This window comes from Drosophila subobscura, chromosome A, assembly GCF_008121235.1.
Source record: "Drosophila subobscura isolate 14011-0131.10 chromosome A, UCBerk_Dsub_1.0, whole genome shotgun sequence".
Lineage (NCBI taxonomy): Eukaryota > Metazoa > Arthropoda > Insecta > Diptera > Drosophilidae > Drosophila > Drosophila subobscura.
The window spans coordinates 5,187,219-5,209,060 of record NC_048530.1 but is presented as its reverse complement, the minus strand read 5'-3'; the positions used below and the strand labels follow the sequence as shown (position 1 = coordinate 5,209,060).

At 46.5% G+C, this 21,842-nt stretch overlaps 2 protein-coding genes across 11 annotated transcripts; one reads left to right on the top strand and one right to left on the bottom strand.

Annotated features, from left to right (window-relative positions):
• Positions 1-40: 40 nt before the first annotated feature.
• On the bottom strand, positions 41-20,774 carry LOC117889630 (coiled-coil domain-containing protein CG32809). 10 transcript variants are annotated; one of them, XR_004648521.1, is made up of 19 exons: positions 20,674-20,774; positions 19,338-19,494; positions 19,140-19,193; positions 18,911-19,056; positions 18,226-18,840; positions 13,205-13,295; positions 12,744-12,836; positions 12,242-12,356; positions 12,070-12,171; positions 10,640-10,809; positions 10,344-10,409; positions 10,190-10,276; positions 9,725-9,787; positions 9,123-9,585; positions 8,863-9,045; positions 8,648-8,741; positions 7,002-7,045; positions 3,808-3,978; positions 3,588-3,721 (listed from the first exon to the last, which is right to left on the bottom strand). XR_004648521.1 is itself a non-coding variant. In XM_034794084.1 (18 exons), exons 2-18 carry the CDS (start codon positions 19,441-19,443, stop codon positions 2,480-2,482), a joined length of 3,861 nt encoding a protein of 1,286 aa, XP_034649975.1. In that variant the 5' UTR covers positions 19,444-19,494; positions 20,674-20,774; the 3' UTR covers positions 41-2,479. The 10 variants fall into 10 exon arrangements, 6 of the variants coding, with proteins under 6 accessions (XP_034649975.1, XP_034649976.1, XP_034649981.1 ...); XR_004648522.1 differs by having other exon boundaries at positions 3,631-3,734; XM_034794084.1 differs by lacking the exon at positions 7,002-7,045 and having other exon boundaries at positions 41-3,721.
• On the top strand, positions 14,361-17,916 carry LOC117889633. The gene is made up of 5 exons (XM_034794092.1): positions 14,361-14,993; positions 16,294-16,387; positions 16,534-16,654; positions 16,864-17,085; positions 17,163-17,916. The coding sequence occupies exons 1-5, from the start codon at positions 14,378-14,380 to the stop codon at positions 17,895-17,897; spliced, it is 1,788 nt and encodes a 595-aa protein (XP_034649983.1). The 5' UTR covers positions 14,361-14,377; the 3' UTR covers positions 17,898-17,916.
• Positions 20,775-21,842: the final 1,068 nt, after the last annotated feature.

The window sequence follows — 21,842 nt, the reverse complement described above, 5'->3', positions numbered from 1 at the left end:
AATATTTATATAAATCCACTAACTTAAGTAGAAAATGTTCTTGTCTTTCGTGTATATATATGTATGTGTATATGTAATGTCTTGAGCGGCGCACCTTAAGGTTTCAATGTTTTGGCATTTGAGTCTTCCTGCAATCAAGTCTATTGCACAGTAGCTTCTAAATTGGGATGGGGCTACTAAATAATAGAAAAAACACAGAGCCAGACACACTTTGCTCTCTCTCTCTCTCTCTCTGTCGTTCCCTCTGTGTGTGCACTTTGAGCTATTGGATATACATATACATATCATAGATCTATTCATTTATCATATAGCATGAGTATCAGTTATACTTGTAAAGTGTTTCTATTTATTTTCGATTGAGTTCTTTCTTATGCTAACACACACGCTTGCAAACGGATTTGTAATTCGTTGACATTGGATTCCGTTTTCACGAAAAACAAAACAAAAACTAGGAAAAGAAAGAAATTGGCGCTGCGCTCTGCATACTCCCTTATTCATAGACATCGAAAAATCGAACAATGATAATGGGGAATGAGTTTTGTATTACATATTTTACTCGTAATTGATAGATACATAATCCATACATATTTGAATCTGGTTTTGGTGCAACAAATTTCTCTTAATTCCGTGTGTTATACTATGAGTATAAATTGTAAATAAACTTTCGTTAATACTGAAATGTAATACTGAAAGAACACGTACAATACAAAAATCTATGATTGTGCACAAGATATAACCATCCCATTGACCCTATGAGCCCACCCCCCGCCATGCACGTACAGGCATGCTAGGGTGTTGGGGTGAACAATTCTCAATTAACTATTTAAAAACAAAACAAAAAACATTTTCATTTGCTAAAAAACATATGCAGTCAGGGCTTAACCCGAACCGCCTGATCACGATTAAAAACGATAAGGAATGATTGAAAAATTATTCAAAAAGTATCGGCGTCGTCCAGTCTGTCCGGATATGGACAGACTCAACACACATTCCATGCGGTTTAATGCGGTAAATGCCTTCGGTTACATTTTTACATATGTGTATGTATTGCCCATTTGATAGGCGCATCATCGTTTAAACAAATAACATTTTTGGTGGTCCAAAATAGGCCACACCCATTCCAAATCTTGCTCCAACTTAAGGCCCTTTTTGGAAGGAGTATTTGTGGCGTGTTGTGGTGTTTGGTTTGGATTTGAGTTTGGTGTATGGTGTGTGGTGTTTTCTTTTTTGTTTTGTTTTTTAATATACTCGTATATATTGGGATAAAATTAGCTAGTTGCCTTCTATAACAAAAATAAGTAAAATATTTTCATTATTTGTTGTTTGTTTTTTCGTTTTTGTATCTTGATGAGCTATAATATATATAGAACTATCAGTCTCACGTCCCATGCCAAGGTAATAATAAAAATCTTTTTTGTTTTTTCGACATATTTGTAACGTACATACATACGTAGATCCTGTACATACATATGCATAATAATTATTAGTTATAATGTGTGTTCTTGTGTGCCGTGCTGTGCCTTGCGTACATACGTTTTGGATGAGGAATGTGTGTGTGTGCTACGCGTACGTGTGTGTGTGTGTGTGTGTGTGTGTGTGTGGGAACATGCGTCCTTTCCTGGCCTAAATGAGTGCTAAGACAGCTAGCTGCATTGGCTACATTAACATCTAAACACAGACACAGGACACAGGACACAGATTAAAATATGCATGCAAATCTGATTCTGATTATGATATCTGCTCGGATACACTGTGAAGCTTAGCGCTTGCTTGGATTTAAGTTGGAACCGCCTCCGTGTCCGTTCCATTCCGCTCAGCTGCGTCTCTTTGCTCTGCTCACTGACAGACAGACAGAGGCTGGTGCATTATACTCGTGCTCCCATTTTGGGTTTCATCTCATTCATGTTCTTATAGCTTATGTGCGATTTCATCGGAACAACAACAATGGGAGGGGGGACATACAGCAAGTACATCGGATGTGGACAACATACATGAAATACATAAATAAAAACATTGATCTTCTGGGGGGTGGGTGGCCTGTTGCCTCCACGAATCCACATACATATGTATGTACATATATGTATGTGTGTTACAGTATTTTTGTTTTGATTTTCGATTCAAATTCGTATTCGTATTCGTTTTCCTTTTCATTTTGACAACACCTAACACGTTCGCCATACATCGATCGCATGCACATTATACATTTATGTTTGTTCGAAATGAAACTGCTAACTGCTAGATACAAGTACTGGGCTGTGGGCTGTGGGTGAGGCGGCTACTGCCCATGCTTACACATACGGGTAATGCGGGGTTTAGTGCCCTCATTCATTGGTTGATGGACGTGAAATTATTATAGACTGATAGATCTGACCACGGGCGTATGGGAATAGATTCGGGTTAGACGAGACTGCCACCAAAATGACTGCTGTGATGATTAAATGTCAATTTTTGTTTCGTTCCACGCCAATTTCCAGTTGTGTTAAAGTATCTCCGTCTCGTACACCTGCTTGGTGGTCGTTGTGGCTGTCTGAGAGTGTTGAGAGTTTGCAGCAGCAGCGACCGCACCAGACGACCCGACTACTCCACCACCAACAGCGCCGCCGATCACACCGCTCGTAGCATCACTGACCAACACACCATTGGTAGCCGCCGCGGCAGAGGCCGACGCCGACGCCGCCGCCGCCGCAGCCGCGGCTCCACTAGCCTCGCAGGCCAAGCTCAATGCAGCGATTTTCTGCTGAATATTTGTCTCGCTGCCGAGCTTACGCAACGTATTATTGCCGCCATGTCCGCCTGCCCCAGCAGCCATGTCCTGCGACGATGGGCAGGTCACATCGACCGACGGAAGCTTGCTCATTTTCTGCAAACGCTGATACTGCTCTTGCAGCAACTTTTGCTTCTTAAGTAACTCCTGGTGGCGCATCTCGAGTGCCACCTGGCGTTGCACATGGTCGTTGCCGGACTCATTGCCACTGGAGTTGTCGCCGCTTGATGTGTCGCCACTGGCGACAACCGACGTATCGATTCCGATTGAATTGACATTGGCATTTGAGTGGGCAATGGAATTAGCATTGGCTGCTGCCACTGCCGCTGCTGTTGCTGCTGCTGATGCTGCTGCTGGTGCGGAAGCCATGTTCTGTGGCACATTTGGGCTGGTTGGACTGGCCAGTGGACTGCGTGAGCTGGTGCGTGGCGGTGGTGGTGGCGGTATGCGTTTGTGGCCCACTTTCGTTATCAGATCAGCATTTCGCTCGGGTACGGGTGGTTTGTTGCTGCTGCTGCTGCCAGTGCCGATGCCGATGCCGATCCCGCCACCATTGGCCAGATTTGGATCGTTGGGTCGTGGCCCAGTGGGTGGTGGTAGCTGTAGTTCGCTGTCCGACTCGCTGGGATAGGAATGAAGGCGACGCAAGCTGCCCATATTTGTGTGCACCATGAGCTGTTGCTGATGTTGCTGTTGCTGATGTTGCTGCAGCTGCTGCTGGTGCTGTTGTGATTGCAGCTGCAGCTGCGACTGTGACTGCTGATGGGTGAGCACGCCTCGTTGTGCTGGCACAGAGCCGGTGGCCACAGCAATGACCATGCTGCTGGTGGTTGCCTGTTGCATATTGATGTTGGCCTCCGTGTAGAGGCGGGCCTGCGATATTTGCGTGGTGACGGTGCTTTGTACTGCGGCCTCAGCGCTAGCGCTTTCATCAGATGCCGAATCTTCGGGGCGAATCTACAGGAAGAGACTTGGGACATTTGAGTTCCGTTTCAGGTCAGACGATGTGTCGATTTTTGCTTGCTGCTCAGTGATGCTCTTACCTCGTATTGTTGCTGGTTTTGCTGTTGCTGCTGCTGCTGCTGCTGCTGCTGCTGTTGTTGGGCTATGGGCTTGGAGAATGTCTTGAGCTCGTCTAGCAGAGCATCGAGTGCGTTTTCGGGTGCGAGTCCCCCGCTGATAGCGAACGACCCCATCCTGGGTGTTGGGATTGGCTACAATAACACACACACACACACACACAGAGAGAGAGAGAGAGAGAGAAATAATGATAGTGAAAGAAAAGGGCATTAAAGTGCATCAAACGTATAGTAGTTAAGTTAAGTATGTACATAAGAAGTGAATAACACCACACATATAAATACATATATGGTAATTACGTACTCTTATGGCACAATTATATTCTCGCAAAAGATATTGGTCATAAGTAGTAGTAGTAGAAGTAGAAGTAGTAGTAGTAGTACATGTACACATATCTGATACAGTAGTAACCCATCAATGAAACATACAGTTAAGCTAAAACAAACGAAAAAGAATAGAGTAAAAGTAAACAGTGCGGCCAGCAGCAGCAGTGCCTGTGGCAGTGGCAGTGGCAGTGGCAGCAAGTGGCATTAGAGGAAACTACCAAATCATGCAGTGCCGATACGAAAATTCAATAAATATTTATTAATCACAAGTACATAAATCACAAGACACATAGGCCATAACTGCAGTTAAGTTTGTGGGCAAGCATTCGATTAAGCATTGTACAAAGGTTGGGAATGGTCTCTCTATATATGTATGTCTGTTTGAGGTAGGGATATCAGAATGTGGGGTATATAGCATAGAATTGCATCATCATCATCATCTTCATTGGAGCCTAAATTTTGTTTGCAAACATAGGGACTGGGATGGGGAAATGTGTGCTATCGAATGGTCAAATGGAGGAGCGGAGGTGACTAAAAGAGAAGCGCTAAATAACAAATCAGAAAACACATAACAAAATCATAAATATATTCAAGAAACGAAATCGTACCCCGATATTTCGAATGCAGAATGCAGAATAATAATACAAGTATTATATGTAAATATGAGAAAGTTCTGTATGTGTGTGCGTGTGTGTGTGTGTGTGTGTGCCTATAGGTACGAGTATGCATGGTTCATTTTTGTTTTTCTTTTGTAGTAGATGAAACATTAATAGTCAGTTCTTTATAACTATTTTGTTGAGTAAGCTGAGGCTTGGTTCGCCTCATTAAAAATATCTCTGGGTGTTGAGTGTTGATGCTTAAATGAGTGTGAGAGGGGGAACACGCTTTAAGATTGATTTTCGCTTGGGTTTGACTTGATTGATGATGGGTTGATAGGGCGATTGGGTTGATAGATGGTTGAAACTTCAAAGACAACAATCGATGAGTGAGAACAGTGACTGAACAGTGATGACTGTTTGCATATATTTGGTTGCTTTTTTCATTTCTCTTCTTTTTTTTGCTTTGTTTTGACTGCAATTCAATTGGCCGCTTGATTGTCTGATTAGGAGATTAATAGTTAATAGCTAAAATGGTTACAGATTTTCGGTTGAGGGGATTTCGGTTTCGGATTGGTAAGGTTCGGTTTCCAGGTGATGTTTCGATGGGGCTGGGTCTGGGTCTGGGGCTGGGAGATTGGCTGTGTGTGGACATACATAAGCAAGGGTACATACATATACATACATACATATTCTCTAATTTGTATATATATACACACACATATGCGCTCTTCTCAACTACAAAAGTATCATTAAAAATCATTAAATTAAATAGATTCGAATGTACGAGTGTGTTTGCGTGTGTGTGGGTGTGTGTGTGTGTGGTGTTACGACTCAGCGCAAGGAGTGGATTCCATTTTGATTAATACAAAACATTAAACACTTAATGAACGTAAACCAAGACGGTGGGGTTGGGCCAGTACAAATTGTATGTCTGTTTTTATGGTATCGTATCGTATGTTTGTTTGCCTGTAGCATGTGTGCCTCTTCCTGTCCTATACATTCGCCATGGTCCCCCGCTTCCCTATGTCACGATGCTACGAGTTTGTTCATTGGTTTATAATTGCTTTGAGCTTATCTGTGCATCTCTTCCGCATCACAATATGATTGCTGTTTTGGGCACAGCTTTGATGGAACACAACAGCAACAGGCAACAGCAGGCAACAAAATGTGCGCTTGACAGAGGTTCGAGGGACTTGAGAATCGACTTGAGCCTTGCTGCTAGAGGTGCTAGAGATGCTGCCCATCTGCATTACAGGCAATGCATTTGATTATTGAACATGGCTCTGTAATGTTTACAGTCTGAAAACATTTAGCGCTGGGAGAGCACAACACAGATTAAGATTAATATTTGCACTGTCTAATCAGACCTCTCCTGCCTGGCATTTGGATTGAGTGCTCCTAACTATGTACATTGTATGCAGTAGATGATCCTTTTATAAAGCTTACTCCATGATTACTCACTGGCTGGTGGGTGGAGGGACGGACACGTGTTGCGAGCGCATTCGGGAGAGCGGAAAAGGAAGCGGGTTCAGGTTTCAGGTTTCATAGTTCAGGGTTCAGGGTTGAGGTTGGTGGGTGGGTCGCAGGAAGTGGTTCTCCTTTTGGAAGGTCTTAAGTGGGGACTTTAAAGGGGGAATCTTAAATGGTGAGCACACACAGTCAGTCACACACAGATGTTGCGATACAAATACATTGATATTGAGGTATAAATCGGTACACATACATATAGCATATACTGTATACATGGTACATGGTATACAGGCTGAGAAGAAGGTTGCAGTGGTTCAGTTTTCTGATTTCAGATTTCAGATTTCAGATTGTGGGTTGAGTTTCTTCTGGTTTTTCTGGTGGCTTATGGATAGCTTTGATGAGTTTTTTTTTATATGGTTTTTGGTTTTTTGTTTTTTTTTTTTTTTTTTGGTTTTTGGTTTGTTTTGAGTTTTTAGTACGAGTATTAGTTTTAGTTAGAAGTTTATAGCAGTAGTAAGTAGTATACAAAATATAAACTAGTATGTTTAATGCAGAGCAAATTATGTTTAGCAAAAAGAAAATTGACTTAGTTTTTAATGCTTTTTTTTTCATTTAATTTTTTTTTTTTTTTTTTTTTAAAAACGGGTTGTTGTTTTCTTTTGGATTTTACAATTAAAAAATTAATTTTAATTATTTTTTTTGTTGGTATTTTGATTGTTTTTTGTAAAATTTGTCTTTATATTTGGATTTTTCAGTCATTACTCAGTAATTGCCTCTTTGAAGTTTGAACTCCATCGCCAGTTAAACTATGTGGGTTGTAGAGTTGTTGTTGGGAAACGATAATCAAAAAATGTTTGAGAAAAGGCAAGAACAAGAAGAAAACGAAGGTAAACCTCATTTTATAAGACGTTAAGCTTTGGATAAATTCAACTTTTGTGTGATTCTGTTTCTGTTTTTCTGTTTTTCTGTTTTTTGTTTTTTTTATATTTATTTATATTTGTGGGTATATATTTTTGTATCTTTGTCTGTTCGGCTTTTGTCTGCTCATATGGTGAGGTGATGTGATTGTTGTAGGATTGAGACTTGATTGATACTTGGATTATATTGATAATTATTTGCTAATTATTTTTGGTAAATGGAATTTGCAATTGTAATTGCCATTTGTAAACTGTACACTGTAAACTGTAATTGTATTAGTTTCAGTGGGTGGTGGTGGTTGGTTGGCTGGTTCTGTGTGTGTTTCAAGTACCTATATATTGAATGTAAGACCCAACAAAGGCAAAAGCTCAGTACAGTAGAGTAGTTTGCTTGCAGGATGATGGGGTGGCAGGGAGTACGGGACTAAGGGGGCATCTATGTATGTATATATATCGGCGAAGCTACATATATCGCGTTGGTGTTTCTGTTTTGTTTTTTGTCTTAGCGGTGCGCTTTTGCTTTTGCCGAGTAACATTCTCTCAACTAAAAACATATTTTTGCTCGTTCTATTGAGTAATTGAATTCGAATTGATTTGAAACTCTCATGGAATGGTTGATTGATTTGATTTGGTTTGGTTGGGTTGGGTGTGAAATGATAGATGAACCAAAACACTATTTATTATAAACAACAGCCAATTGCAACTTATTCATAAGGTAATCGCACAAAATATATAAACCAAAACTACAAACGAATAAGTGTTAAGTAATCAAGGTCATTTCAGTTTCGATACACAACTATGTAGGTGGTTTCTCTGTGGTTTGGTTATTTTTATTCGTTATTCGTATGCGTATGCGTATTCGTATGAGTGGATATTCGTATTCGTATTCGTATTCGTATAAATCTCTCTCTTTGCTTTACTCAATTCTCAAATGATAAATCGCCACGTTGGGGGTTGGATGCGGTTTGGAGGATGTTCTCGGTTGGATGTGAAAAATGAGCTCAGCACTAAACTGCACCATTAGTATTCCCCTTGGATATGCAACAGACAGACAGATGGACAGACGAAACAGACTGGACATTCGTCAGGATATTACAGTAAGCAGTCTTGGACTTGGACTGTACTGTGGTTCGTGGCTGTGGTGGTGTCGGAGAGAGAGTTGGTTTCGAAAATGAAAGCATAGCAAAACTCGATACACGGGCAGGACGTATGAAATGCTATGCTCTGCGATACAATTAGTAGTGCACACAAAAAGTTCTCCCATAGAATAGAGTCATGGCACTATGTAGCGGTATTGTATGTATATAAGTATGGATATGGATATGGATATATGGTTATGTGGGCATGGCAATTTTTCTTCAACTTGGACTTGTGAAACTAACTCTCCCTCCCTCTCTCTCTCTCTTTCTCTCTCTTTGTGTTACTGTCTCAGCACAGCGGGGGATCGCCTCTCGCTTTCTCTCCCTTCCGCTTGCGGCCTGTTTCACTTACCTTATCGGGCGCCGAGATGTCCGCAGACCTGGGTGGCTCTTCGCTAATTGCCGGCTCATTGGGCGGCAGTCGTTGCTCCTGCACGCTAGCCAAACTATGGATTGGTGGTATAAATGGGACAAAGTGGAATGTGGGCAACACATTAGCCATGGCTCTGACAAACACGAGACACAAGGATGGGAGGGGGAAGAAAGCGATGGGCAGCGGCTACAAACCGTTTAAGCGTCACCAGTGTGCCAGTCAGCTTCTTGCAGCGTCGCAGCGCCGACTCCAACCGATCGGGCTCTTCTTTGAGGAACTTTTCTTCGCGCACAACCTTCTCCATTTCGCTGGACAGAATGCAGCGTAGGCCATTCGATAGAGATGGAAACTTGAGCTTGAGTTCGGCCACCGTTTTGCTGCAACGACAACAAGCGCAAAAGTTGCAACAACTTGCGGCAGGCTGGGTGTGCGTGAGTTGTGATTTTGTATTTACCTGGCGCGGCTCAACACCAGAGCCATGTCCTCGACAGCGGTCATGTTGACTCGTGTACGCCGATTGATTACCTCGCCGCGCAGATTCTCCACCGACGCCTCAAGATCGCTGAGATCCTTCTCCAGGCGGATGACCTCCTGCTTGTACAGCTCCTCCTCGCGCGTCACCCGCGTGGCATCCTGATCCCCCTGATGGCCCCAGAAGCTGCCGCTGCTCGCCAGCAGCGTGGCACGAATCCGCATAAATGTGCCCTTGATGTCCTCCCGCACGGCGACGGCCTGAGCCTGGGACAGACGCCGCAGCGTGCGCACCTCCATGCGCAGATCCTTGGCTTTCTTTTGCAGCCCACGCAGATGATTGTAGACCTCGGGGGCCAGCGTTATGTCCGCTCGGTAGTTGGGATGCGCCGTCTGGGCCAGCACAATCGGCTTGGGCGGCGGAGGGGGCTTCAGGCGATCACGCTCTGTGGGGATCGTTATCGTTGAGCATTAAATTCAAGGATTATCGGACTAACAGCAAGAGTGGTGGAGTGGTGGAGTGCTAGAGTGGTGATTGTGCTTGGCTGGTGACGATGTGGGGGGATGTGGAGGTGTTGCTCTTACCTTGTGATGATGTGCGTGGTAGGGTGGACGACTTGATTGCCGGCTTTGTAGGTTTCGTATCAGCTGTCCGTTCCACAGTTCCACATTTCAGTTGCGTGACAAGAGAAAGGGGAGAACATTTGGCATTTGGCACGATCTTCTTGGACCCAAGCACTAGCTTTCGCTTCGTTGTCGAAGCTTTGAAGCTGTACCCTTGCAGATTGATTGCTTTGCTGATTCTAGATTGTGCCAGATCAAGACCTTTGTTCTAGATCTTTTACGTTCACGGATTTTAGCTGAGTGAGATTTGGGTAAACGCTTTCAAAATTCAACCAAAGACGTTCCATTTCATGTGGAACTTTCTCGTTTTGGTGTGGCATTCGGACAGACAGACAGACAGACAGAGGAGCAAAATGACTTGTACTTTGACTCACAATACCCTCTGCAAGGGTGTGCCTGCATGCAACATTTTGTCGTTTTAATTACCGGCATGTACTGGATTATGGGACTTGGGATTATGGCCCTGTATGTCATCGCTAAAGGACACTGATTTCTCAAAGGACACGGATTTCTCTGCAAAATAAATGGAATAATGTTGGCCAGAGAGCAAGCGACAGCTGCAGCAGCGTTGAACACTTACGGCACGAGTTCTTGCCTAACTTGGGAGCCTTCTCCCGAATATACATGTCGTCCCCGGAGCCATTTGCTGTGCACCAAACAGAGAAAGAAAAGAAACAAAAACGAAAAAAGAAAAACAAAGCGAGACACAACATCAAGTAAATATAAATACAAATATGTACACATGTGTGGGATATACAAATATCTGAGGGTATCTGTGGGACTGGAAGCTTTTAAGCAGGACGCAGGACGCGTTCATGTGCAGGATGCGTGTGCTCCTTCGCCTGCTCATCGTGTTTGTTGCTGCTTCTCACATACCTTGCATCTGCGACTGTGATGGCACAACGAGATAGTTGGAGTCCAGCGTGGGCACCGCCAGTGGTGCAATTTGTGGATTCTGATTGACCAAAGCCTTCTGCACCAATCCCGTCAGATTGGCCAACTGTCGCTCCATGTGCTCCACGCGTATGCGATGCAATTCTTCGGGCCTGCAAGACAGAGACATCAACCCAAAAAAAAAAAATACATCCATTAAAACTGGTTCGAGGCTTAGCGTCTCAGCTCGCAAATAATTGCGTATTGCGTGTTTCCATGTCGCGCACTCGCATTCGCATTCGCATTCACATTTACTGGGCCACACTTCCGTCGCTCCAATTGCGCAGTCTCGCAGTCGTAAAGCCCAGCCACAAGACATGGCAGCGCCGGAATCAAAGTCGGAACGCGGCGCACTTTGCTCATGGAAGCGTGAACCAAAAGCCAGCATAGAAGGCTGCTAGACTGATGGCACTGGCAGTTACCCTGCCGAAGGCATTTGCTGGCAAAAAGCATTGCATTCAACCAGCCTCAAAGACACTGACAAATGCTGGATGCACATCTGGTACACGCAATGACAACGCTCCATGTTCGAGCTCTTGTCCCACCGCTTTCTCAGTTTGGCTGCGTTGACAGTCGACTGCCAGTGGGGACCAGTACAAGAACAACTCAGACAACAGACAAAACCGCAGCACCATGGCCTATTGCAGTGGTATGTAAATGCGATATTTGATTGGCCCTGCACTCCACTTGTAAGCGCAACAAATTGTAATCCCAGTGACCAGCACGCCCGAGCGTTTCGCCCAGTGTCTGGCCAGCTTTCAAGTGGACGAACTTTTGATGCTGAAAAAGTCCATGGAGCGAATGGGGGTGCTAGAAGACACTCCCAGTGCCAGTGCCAGTCCACGCGAAAGTGCAGTTGACACGGTCGCGGCAGACTGTCCCGAGGCGAAGGCAGCGCCGGAGCGAATGGCCTTGATGGCAGCCGATCGGTAGGTGATCGATGTCAAGTCCTTGCTTAGCTCTCTCTCTTTTGTATTTGCTCTTTGCAGTGGTGAACATGAAAGCACTGGCTCCCATGCACCTTGGCAAAGCCACACGGCACCATCCTGGATGGAGCCGAAGCCCACCAAGCTGCAGACACTGTTCCAGGTTAGCATCACGGCCCTGGCCTTTCTCTCCTTCGGTGGCTATCTGCTCTGCCTGATCGTTCAGGCCATCAAGAGCAAAGGCACCACCTACTTCCATCCGGTGGCCACCGCCACGAGCACCGCGAACAATGGCAATGTGAAGCGCATCAAGATCTACAGGCGGAGTAAGCGGAGCCAGCGCAGCTCCCTGGGAGTGGGAGAGATACCCACAAGGAGCATCCTGCTGCAGCAGGACTATGCCAGCTACATGAATGCGGTGCGCGGTCAGCGCTGGGCGATGCTCACCTAGAGGGATCGTAGATCTGATTGCCGCGATGCGCCATCCGATTAGGACCCGGCACCTTGATGCCGTACAATGCATACTGATCCTCGGTGAGGGCCACATCGCTATCGAAACAAAGCAAAATACGTAACATTAGCCTTAGCATTAGCAAGCACAAAGAACTCTGAGGCTCACCTCTGCTCCTCGTCTATGATGGGCGCCACAACGGCGCCCCTTGTCCCATATTGGCTGTAGTAGGGCTCCTCGTAGTTGCCGCGGCTGCTGCGCTCCGGAGAGCTGGTATAACCGTCTGCAAAATGGTTTGTCGCATAGTACAGATAGTAATTGTTTAAAGGTCTACACAGTGTCACATGCACGGTTCATATTTCTTGTTGGAATTTAGAAAAATAAACCAGAGGGGGGAAAGCAAAAAAAATACTTCTAAGTACAAGTGATGGGGGAAGTGATTCAAATTAATGCTCTCTGATTGATCGTTTGTTCGTGTGTTCAACCCAAAACGCAAGCACAAAATGCCAATGTGGAATGGAAAGTGAAGAGTGTGGAAAATGGGTAAAAGGCTTCTTGTGTCTTGTGGTACATAGAAAGCGTTATATGCGGTTCTTAGCTTAAGTTTTTTGTTGGTTGTTGTTGGGAAAAGAACATAGAACGAGCGAGAAGTATTTGCTGGTGTATGTACCTGGAATGCTGTATAACTGATCCTGGGTATAGGGGAACAGGGGTTCCATGCTACCCCTTGGATTGACCGACCTGAGTGGTTTCACAGGCGCTCCTTTACAGAGTATTTTTTTGAATGGTGATGTTTGGTTTGTGTGTGTGTGTGTGTGTGTGTGTGTGTTGGGTTAATGAATTGAACATGATTCATATTTAGATAGAAAGTTACACTAGTCACAAATGTAGGAGGTACGAAAGAATAAGCGAATTAAAACATAGAAATATATTTAAGAAATTATTAAATGAAAACAGCAGGGAGCAGGAGCAAAGTATCAACGATCAAAATTCAAAAGTAAGAAGGAAAAAACATGTAAAAACTCAAGCAAAACAAAAACGAAAACAAGTTAGTAGCGAGAAAATAATAGACAGACATAGACATAGACAGGGATTGGGGTCTAGACATTCGACTATTTGTACACTACGCACCCATTGAGACTTTGTTGCGTTCTGAACCATACATGCCGCGTGGCAAGGTCTGCGACGAGCCCACATAGTAGGGCGCCGGTTGTTTGCCAATCTGTAAGACAACAGACACAAAAAGATGGTTCACGTAAATTGTTATTTAAAGTGCCAAAAGGCTTGGGGCAGCGGCACGATGAGTAAGGGAATTTCAGTGTGCTTCACGCTGCCAATTGGCCTTCGTTCAAGTAGCAAAATACCCAATAAAACAATTTGTAGTTTCTCTTCCCTCTCAAACTGTCCACACCACGTACAACCGTATTGTGCGGCCGCCAACATTGTTGAAGTTGAAGATTAATGCCCGTTAATTGGCATTTGACCCCACCCAGCAGTCCATTAACAACGAAATTGTTTAGTGTTTGGTTTTGGCAATAATTCCATTGAACATGAAAGCTTTTCCCTGTTTTCAATGAACTCAGCTTCGAGGATCACTGGGTCAAGCGCACAAATTGAGCATTTTTTAGAGGCTTTTACAATGATTTTTCGATATTATTTTGTATGCGATTCATCAATCCATACTCCAGACATGGACATGTCAAAACAATTCAAGTTTTGTGCCGCATAATGGATTGTCGTTCTAGCGGGATTGCAAATTAGATCAATTATGGAATGCATCATCCAGTGGCAGTGGGACGACAACCCACTGCACCCCCCGGCACCTCTCTTTCACTCTCTCTCTCTCTCTCTCTCTGCTCTGTGCAGCAGCAAGTGCAAGTGGTCTATCGGCTGGCGTTGGCTCATTCGCGGTGGCACCAGTTATGGCAGCAGCAGCAGCAGCAGACAGTGAGACCTCAACCAGTTTTAGTTTCAATTTCAATTTCAATACAACAATTTTACAACAATTTGTTACAACTGAGACCGAGAGCTGCTGCTGCTGCTGCGGCTGCGGCTGCGGAGAGCTTTGCTCTACACTCAACACTCGACAAACGGTGCTGCCAGCCAGCCAGCCAGCCAGCCTGCCCCGCTCTTTGGCTGCCTGCCTGCCTGCCTCGGTTTTCGGCGCAACTTAACTTGGCTCTGGCGCATGCGTGGATGATTAGTGAAGTGCGATCCATCGCGGCAAGCAGACGTTTCCCGATCGAACTTTCGTCCAAAGATATCCCCCGATAGAGCTCCCTCCAAAACAGTTGACGCACAGCAATGAGGCATATCCGTGGCCAAGCGGCACCGGAACTGATGTTTCTCCTTCTCGCAATTCTTGCGCTGTGCAGTGTCTGCCCTTTGTCGCTTGCCTGGAAGCCAATTGCAGTCTCCTCGGGATCGGGCAGTGGCAGTGGCAGTGGCAGCAGCAGCACAGCCTCCTACAGCCTAAAGCAATCCCATCCGGGATCGGCTAGTAGCAGTCACGAGCTGGCCACAAGCTTTGCCCAATTTGGTGCTGGCAAGGACTCGGAGGAAGTCGGCGGCGCAGGCGTAGGAGGCGGCGAGGATGAACTGCTTCTGGCTCGCTCTGCCATCGTGAATGGTGTGGAGCATTCATCGTCGCTGGGTCATCCCATAACGTTCGGTGACCATGTGGAGGATCAGTACGAGTCCTACAGCATCGAGGATGAGGCGCATAAGGAGCCACAGCTAACCTTTACGCGCTCACCGCTCTACGGCTCCGATCGGTGCAGTGTGAAAAAGTTTGCCTTCAATCAGGACGGAGAGGTGGAGTACGGGAGTCCGTTGCTGCCCGAGTTGGATCAGTTTACGCTCTGCTTCTGGATGCGTTTCACCAATCACAGCGGGGATCATGTCCTCCTGACCTACGAGGGTGAGTCAGCCATCAGCATCAGCATCAGCTTCAGCTCCAGATTGGATTTATGAATGTAGCGTAGATCAGCGTGGCGTAGGGTTGGGTTGGGTTTAAAGCCTCTCACCATGACTTGCTTCATCGAGCCCAGCCCCCCCAACACACACACACACACACACACACACACACACACACACACAATGAGTGACCAAGCGAACTGTTATATAAGCTCGGCACGGGGGCAATAGACGTAAGTCTATTGATGCCCCACCACAAAGCCAGCAGTCAGCAGTCAGCAGAGAGACCTTCGCTGTGCGCAACGAAATTTGTGGGCCACGCTCCGGCGGCGTCGCTGTCTTGCACCTGGCCTGTGGGGGGACAGACTGCTGCTGCTGCTGCTGCTGCTGCTGTGACTCTGACTGTGAAAGTGAAAGGAAGCCAACTTCCTGATGCAAGTCGCCGCACCGACAAAACCCCACTGTGTCGACTGAAGACGACAGGTTGACGAGCCCCAAAACACAAGAGCCAGTCTGATGGTCAATGATGATGCTGCTGCCTCTGCTGCTGTTGCTTTTGGGGTCGTGTCCGGTTGTTGGGTGTTGCCGGGGCATGGCAGTCATTGTGTGGGCAACTAACTACCTTTCAGATAAGATTAAGATTTTGAATTTGATTTCTTTCATCTTCATATCTGACAATTTAACAGCTGCCTCATAGCTGCTGCTGCTGCCGCTGCCACTGTTGTTTTGTTGTTGTTGTCGTTGCGGTCGCTGCTTACATAAGGCGATAATTTACCTGTTTCCAGTTGGATGGGATGTCGTCGGCCCGTTGGCACGCTGTACCGCTGTCCACTGTCCACTGTTTCAGTGCCTGACTTTAGCATTTGACATAATTTGAAAGATTCAATTCGAGTAGCTGGCAAAGCCGGGCGCTTCCGGAGTGCACAGCCCAGACAGACAGACGCTAGGAAATTGTTTGGTCACAGCATTGAATGATTCATAATTACTATAAAAATGCATATCACATGCTAAACACGACGAATAACAGGATTTCCCCACAAGCCTTGCAGCCAGACGCTGATTGTGCAACGGTGGCGGCGGGGCTGGCTTCCTGCTTTTTTCCAGCAGAGGCTAAAGCTGCAGCACAGCCTCCAGCATTGATCCTGCGTTCTGTCTCCAAGTGCAAGTCTGCCTCTGTGTGCATCGTTTGCTATTGCAGCATCACGGCTTGTGATTTCACAATCATCATCCATTGCCATTCATGGCATTTTCATAGCCAATCCACAAACCTCTGATCCACTTCTTTCATCCATCCACACACACAGCTGGCAAGGAACCGCGAGAGATACAAATCTGGGTCGCGAATGCGCAGAATTCCAGTTTCCTTTCGATGGCCATAAAAGGTCAGCAAATGTACAGGTGAGTCGTCGTCGTCGTCGTCGTAGATCCAATTGCATCGACATCCATCGATCAATCCAACTGACTAATCGTGTTAATGATTTTCTTGCTTGGTTTTCTATTTCTATTTCTGTATCTGCTTCTGCTTCTGCTTCTGCCTGATGAAGACTCAACTATCCGCTGAGAATGCGCAAGTGGCACCACATGTGCACCTCATGGAATGGAAAGACGGGCGAATGGCAGGCCTGGCTCAAGGCAGAACGCATTGGGCGTGGCTTCCACAACTCGGTGAGTACTGCCAAATTGCTAACTGCCAACTGCTGGCCACAGCCCCGTCTCCAATTACTGCCAATTGCAAAATGATCGAGTCGGGTAGAGTCTCTGAGGCTGCGCAATCCCCCGACGCTTTTACTTTCGTCGCGCTGTCGATGATGATGCCGACGCCGACGAGGTGCTGTAATCCAATTTATAGCCGGTCCGCTTCTCTTTTCTTGCAGCTTGTGGGCCATAAAATTCCAGCAAATGGAAAGCTACGCTCTGGCGGCAACTCCGTCACCGGCGACGTCAGCCACGGCCTGCACTTCGAGATGACAATGGTCCAGGTCTATCGCGTGGCCCTCAGTGCCGGCAAGGCCCACCGTGACCACAAGCATCATCACGTGCATCATTTCGATCATGAAGGCCAGGAGGTATCCAGCACAGTGCGTCCTCCGCCCATAGTGAGTGTCTCTGTCGACGACTCGCACGAAACATTCCGCTTACATTTTTGTGTCTCTCTCTCTCTCTCTCTTTGTAGATCAATCGACCACAGCCAATGCACACGCTGCTGGCCAGTGGCCAGATACCCACACGTTTGCGCATCAATCTGGCCAATCCACCGAGCGACGGAGCCGCTGCGCCGGCTCCTGGATCCGATGCAGCACAGCAGCAGCAGCAGCAGGCCTTTACATTCAACACAAACTTTGTGAACGGCCAGATCAATGCGGGATCTCGTCTGGTGGCACAGCAACTGCTGGGTCTTCCCTCAAAGAATGGCATTCCGCAGCAGCAGCTGCAGTCCACGGGCAGTCGCTTCCAAATGCTAAGCAATTCGGCGAATGTTCAGTTCATCGACGAGACAGAGACTCACATACAGTTCAAGCGAGCAGCAGCAGCAGCAGCAGGAACAGGAGCAGCAGCAGCAGCAGATGAGAAGAAGCTGAAGAAGCGCGGACTGGTGCTGCTGGACGATGGTTCCGTGGTCGATGATGGCACAGACACCGGCGATGCCGGCGAGATCTACAACGGACTCGCCGACTTCGGCGGCCAGCAATTCAAGCAGGAGCTGACCCTCAAGATGAGCCTCGAGGAGGAGATCAGCACGCACGATCGGGAGCCCGCCGAGGAGGAGGTGAAGGCCGTCATGGCCATATGCAGCAGCTGTCATGCAGAGCCCTTCCAGGGTGCCATTGTCTTTGCGTGGAAGGAGATGCAGGAGCACATGAATAATGCACTCAAGGGCCTCAGCGTGGGCACCTGCGGCAACTTTTAGTTGCAGTCCCTAGCTAAGTCCATGTACCATAGGCTCCCCTTTTTTTTTTTTGTACATACGATTGAGTCTCGATTCGGTGTGTGTGTGTGTGTGATTCCTGCTTACTGCTTGCATGTCCATGTGGGAGTCAACGCTCAGCTGCCCAAATGATCTTTGACTCGCCCATGGACATGGACCCACTATCTCTCTCTCTCTCCGCATCCTCATCTCACTTCACCACACAAGCCCGAAACACAAACACAAAACCCTAGCAAATACGCGGTGATATTGAATAAAACAGAAAAAGGATTATTTAAATGAGGCTGCGGGGGCACCCTTGTGTGCTCACCTTGGACTTGTGTATGTGCTGGTGCTTGTAGTCCGAATCGAATTCTGGTTCGCTGAAGTAGCTTTGATCCTGATCCCAGTTGGCCGGTGCCTGGGCCTGGGGCAGGGGTTGGGGTATGCCGGGGCCGCCGGGCAAGATTTGCGGCGGTGCCGCCACCTCTGTGGACTCGAAGAGGCGCAGCACAGAGCGATCGCGGATCTCGCGCAGATGCGAGCGCACATCCTCCAGCTCGTAGAACATGTCCTTGCTGGCGTCGTGTATGTAAATCTTCACGTTCGGCCCCTCCAAGTACGACATGGTCAGTTGGCGCGGAAAGGAGCGCACAAATAGCGCACGGACCGTGTCAATGGAGGTGATCTCGTTCGGCAGCAGTGCCCGCTTCGTCTCCGAGCGATATTGCAGAAAGACGAGGCCCAGCGGACGCTCGAGTGTCTTCGAGGGGGTGCGCACAACGGGCAGCGAGGAGCGCTGCTTGCCGCCACGACGAAATCCTGTGCTGGCCGTCTCCACCTCGGACATGATGCCCGGATCGTCGTCAAAGAGCGGGCCCTGATTGACGGGCGCATAGCCACGCATCGGCTGATTCTTTTTGTTCTTTTGAGCGCGTGTGCTCATCTGTGAACATTCAAACCAAATTCATTGCAAATATTGCGCAATATGTAGAAGTATTTTTTGTTTACTGCACCTCTAGGTCCATGGCGCGCTGCTGTTGTGGTGCCATTTGATGTGCGTGCGGATGCTGCGAGCCACCGTAGACCATTATGTCGCCGCCCAATGTGTGCCGCCTGGGATCGTCGCGTCTCATGGCGCGTCGTCGTTCGTCGCCGCCTCCTTGCAAGTGCAACATAAACACACCGATCAGTGGGCGAACGGGCAACAGGATACAAGGATGTTTAACTAATTCTTTCGCTTACCCTGCTCATTTGGCGGCATTCGTCCGGATTTGTTTTCATTTTGCCAGTCTTCTTCTGGATTGGAAAGAGATGGCGATAGAAAGAAGTATCGATAAGTGGTGCGTGTCGTTTTGCAGCACTGCCAGAACGCGTTAGGAGATTCTTAATCCCCCGCTCACGTTGTAACGGCTGCTGTCTTCACGTTCCACGCCTACTTACCGCCTTCCCGCCCCTTGCGTTTCTTCTTTGATGATGAACTGTTGCTGCCGCAGGCATTTTGATTTGCGGATGCACTTTTATCTTTACTCTTCCAGCGTATCAACATTTTGTGCTAGTTTTCTGTCCCTTTCGAGGTGTGCTCTTTGATCGGGAGAGCCTGCAAATTGAGAGAACGATAAGGTTAAGGCTTTCGGTGCGAGATCAACTGATGCAAAAGAAGTGCACTTGTGATTATTACTAGATTTAAGGATCAAATTCGCTTGATTTCGACTAATTCGGAAAGATGCAATCGCGGCGATCAGATCTCCAGATAAGAGTTGGCGGCTGACACCGACCTACCAAGGGGCGCTGCCGCATGACGCGCGGCACGTTTAAGCTAAGGATATGCATGGGAAATACACGAGCTTGGACTCCGTTCTACATTAAAACCCTAAATGGAATTGAATGGTAAATGTCTCTTTCATTTTAAAGTAAGGTCCCACGATTAGGACGCCTGCCAATCAACCAATATGGTTATATTTATGCAAAGATGTAAGGTTTATGTTGTGCATTTGGGTGTTATATGTGTACATATTTATTTACATACATGATGAAAACATTTAATATGCATTTGTGGTATACTTTTCAATGCATATCTGTACATAAAATAAGCACGTAAATACATATGTATGTATGTATGTATGTACATATAATTGCGCTGGTGTCGGATTACTGAAAGAATTTTTGATTAGATTTAGGTGCGGCGTTCTATCCGCACTTACACCAGCAGCCCCAGCCTGCTCCCACCCACAGCCGCCTTCTCTTTGGCGAATATACATAATTACAAATGTACATACATATATTTGCATGTGAAAATGTATGTAGCGGCGTGCACTAAACACAAATTCATTTACATCCACGTACATATACCAAAAACGATGTAGTTCTGTGCTTAATTTGTCAGAGTTTTCAACGGCGTAGATAGAGATGCAGCACAAAATATTCTATACACCTGGAACAGGAAGAGGAGCAGGCTTGGCCGCCCCATACGGGTTTTCCGGGTCCCGGGACCGGGCCCTTCGCTGTGTGAGTGTGTGTACCCCAAGTACCGAGGGGTATGTACAGAGATGTATATGTTGCACGAAGAATGCAAGTGGCAAGTGGGAATCCGTGATAAGTTTCACTGGCATACACCACACACTAAACACACACACACACACACACACTCACACTCACACAAACACAAACGCGAATGGGCCGGTGGTTTATTTGTTTGTGGCTGGAATACCTTACCGTTACCGTTTTGGATGTTTATTAAACGCTCCCAAAAACTAATGCCCAGGTCGTGGAGCCTTACCGTGTGTGCCGTGGTATGCGACCGCTTTTAAAAACCGTTCGATGCGATGTAACGTAGCACTCAGCAGCAGCACAGCCACCGCCACAGTAGAACAGCAGAAGAGTAAAAATATTTCTGGTATATCTACATCAGAAAAGCGTTTCCGCCCTAAATCGTACACGAGCTACTTCTGCAGGCGCATGCGTGGTACCAAAAGTCAGGGAATCGAGTGCCAGCTCTGTGACTCTGTGACTCTGCGGCTGTGTCAGTGTGTGTTTGCTGCCAGGGAGGAAAAAGGCCCTTTCCAGTTGTTTCGATGCGAGTTGTTGACTTGACTGCATTTGCACACTGGCCAAAGCAGGGGCAGGGGCACTGCATTCGGATGCACCAAAAGGACACAATTTCATGTGTAATGTTGTACCTTCGTTGTAGGAGGAGGCAGGGCAGTGCAGGGCAGTGATGCTCATGCACCTTACGTGCGTATCGTTATCGATATATCATCGACTATCGATTGGGATCGATTTACGATTTGTAGCGTTTACCCAAAAATGATCTTTCGGTGTAACCCGATAAATCTCTTTAGGAAATGTGTTAACCTAATGGATTAAAGGATTATATTATTATTATTGGGTCGTATCCTTACTCCCATGTGAGTATACACCCAATGATTAACCGCTTAGAGGGTTATACGACTGGAAATGGCACTCACATTCCAAAAGGAGTACTCATTATGCAATTAATTCTAATTCCTCTGGCACGGTTGTCTTGTCACATTCTCCACTCTATTTGGTTGGGAAAAATACCTTAATAATGGTCTGTTAAAGAATGAAAACGGGTTTCTTTGATTCATTCAAAATTTGACAGCGTTTTCTACCTAAATCTGCACGAATGTTAATAAGACCTGTGCATATTCTCGAAAAAACGGTTGCTATAAATGTGAATAGATGTAAAGATCTTGATTGAGAAGTGTCTTGCAATAGTTTTACAAATTGTACATGGCTGCACCATAGAGAATTTATGCTGGATTAGAGCTCCAGTGCAGCTTTGCGCAAAATATTTAAACAAAATGTTCGCGTTTTCTGGGGTTTTTCTGCCGAATCGCTTGTTGAATTTGTACTTCTTACATTTTTACAAGGGTGAGCAGTGTGACCGCGGATATATCGATCAAATATACCGAACAACCCTCAAAA

What these genes read in the sequence shown, in the direction of transcription:
- LOC117889630 (XM_034794084.1), bottom strand. Translation starts at nt 19,443, where the DNA reads ATGTTGATACGCTGGAAGAGTAAAGATAAAAGTGCATCCGCAAATCAA. An exon ending in CCATAATCCAGTACATGCCG is followed by an intron (nt 9,788 to 10,189) that starts GTAATTAAAACG and finishes TGGAACGGACAG; the next exon opens with CTGATACGAAACCTACAAAG. An exon ending in ACATCTCGGCGCCCGATAAG is followed by an intron (nt 3,979 to 8,647) that starts GTAAGTGAAACA and finishes GTGTTATTGTAG; the next exon opens with CCAATCCCAACACCCAGGAT.
- LOC117889633 (XM_034794092.1), top strand. Translation starts at nt 14,378, where the DNA reads ATGAGGCATATCCGTGGCCAAGCGGCACCGGAACTGATGTTTCTCCTT. An exon ending in AAAGGTCAGCAAATGTACAG is followed by an intron (nt 16,388 to 16,533) that starts GTGAGTCGTCGT and finishes TGCCTGATGAAG; the next exon opens with ACTCAACTATCCGCTGAGAA. An exon ending in CAGTGCGTCCTCCGCCCATA is followed by an intron (nt 17,086 to 17,162) that starts GTGAGTGTCTCT and finishes CTCTCTTTGTAG; the next exon opens with ATCAATCGACCACAGCCAAT.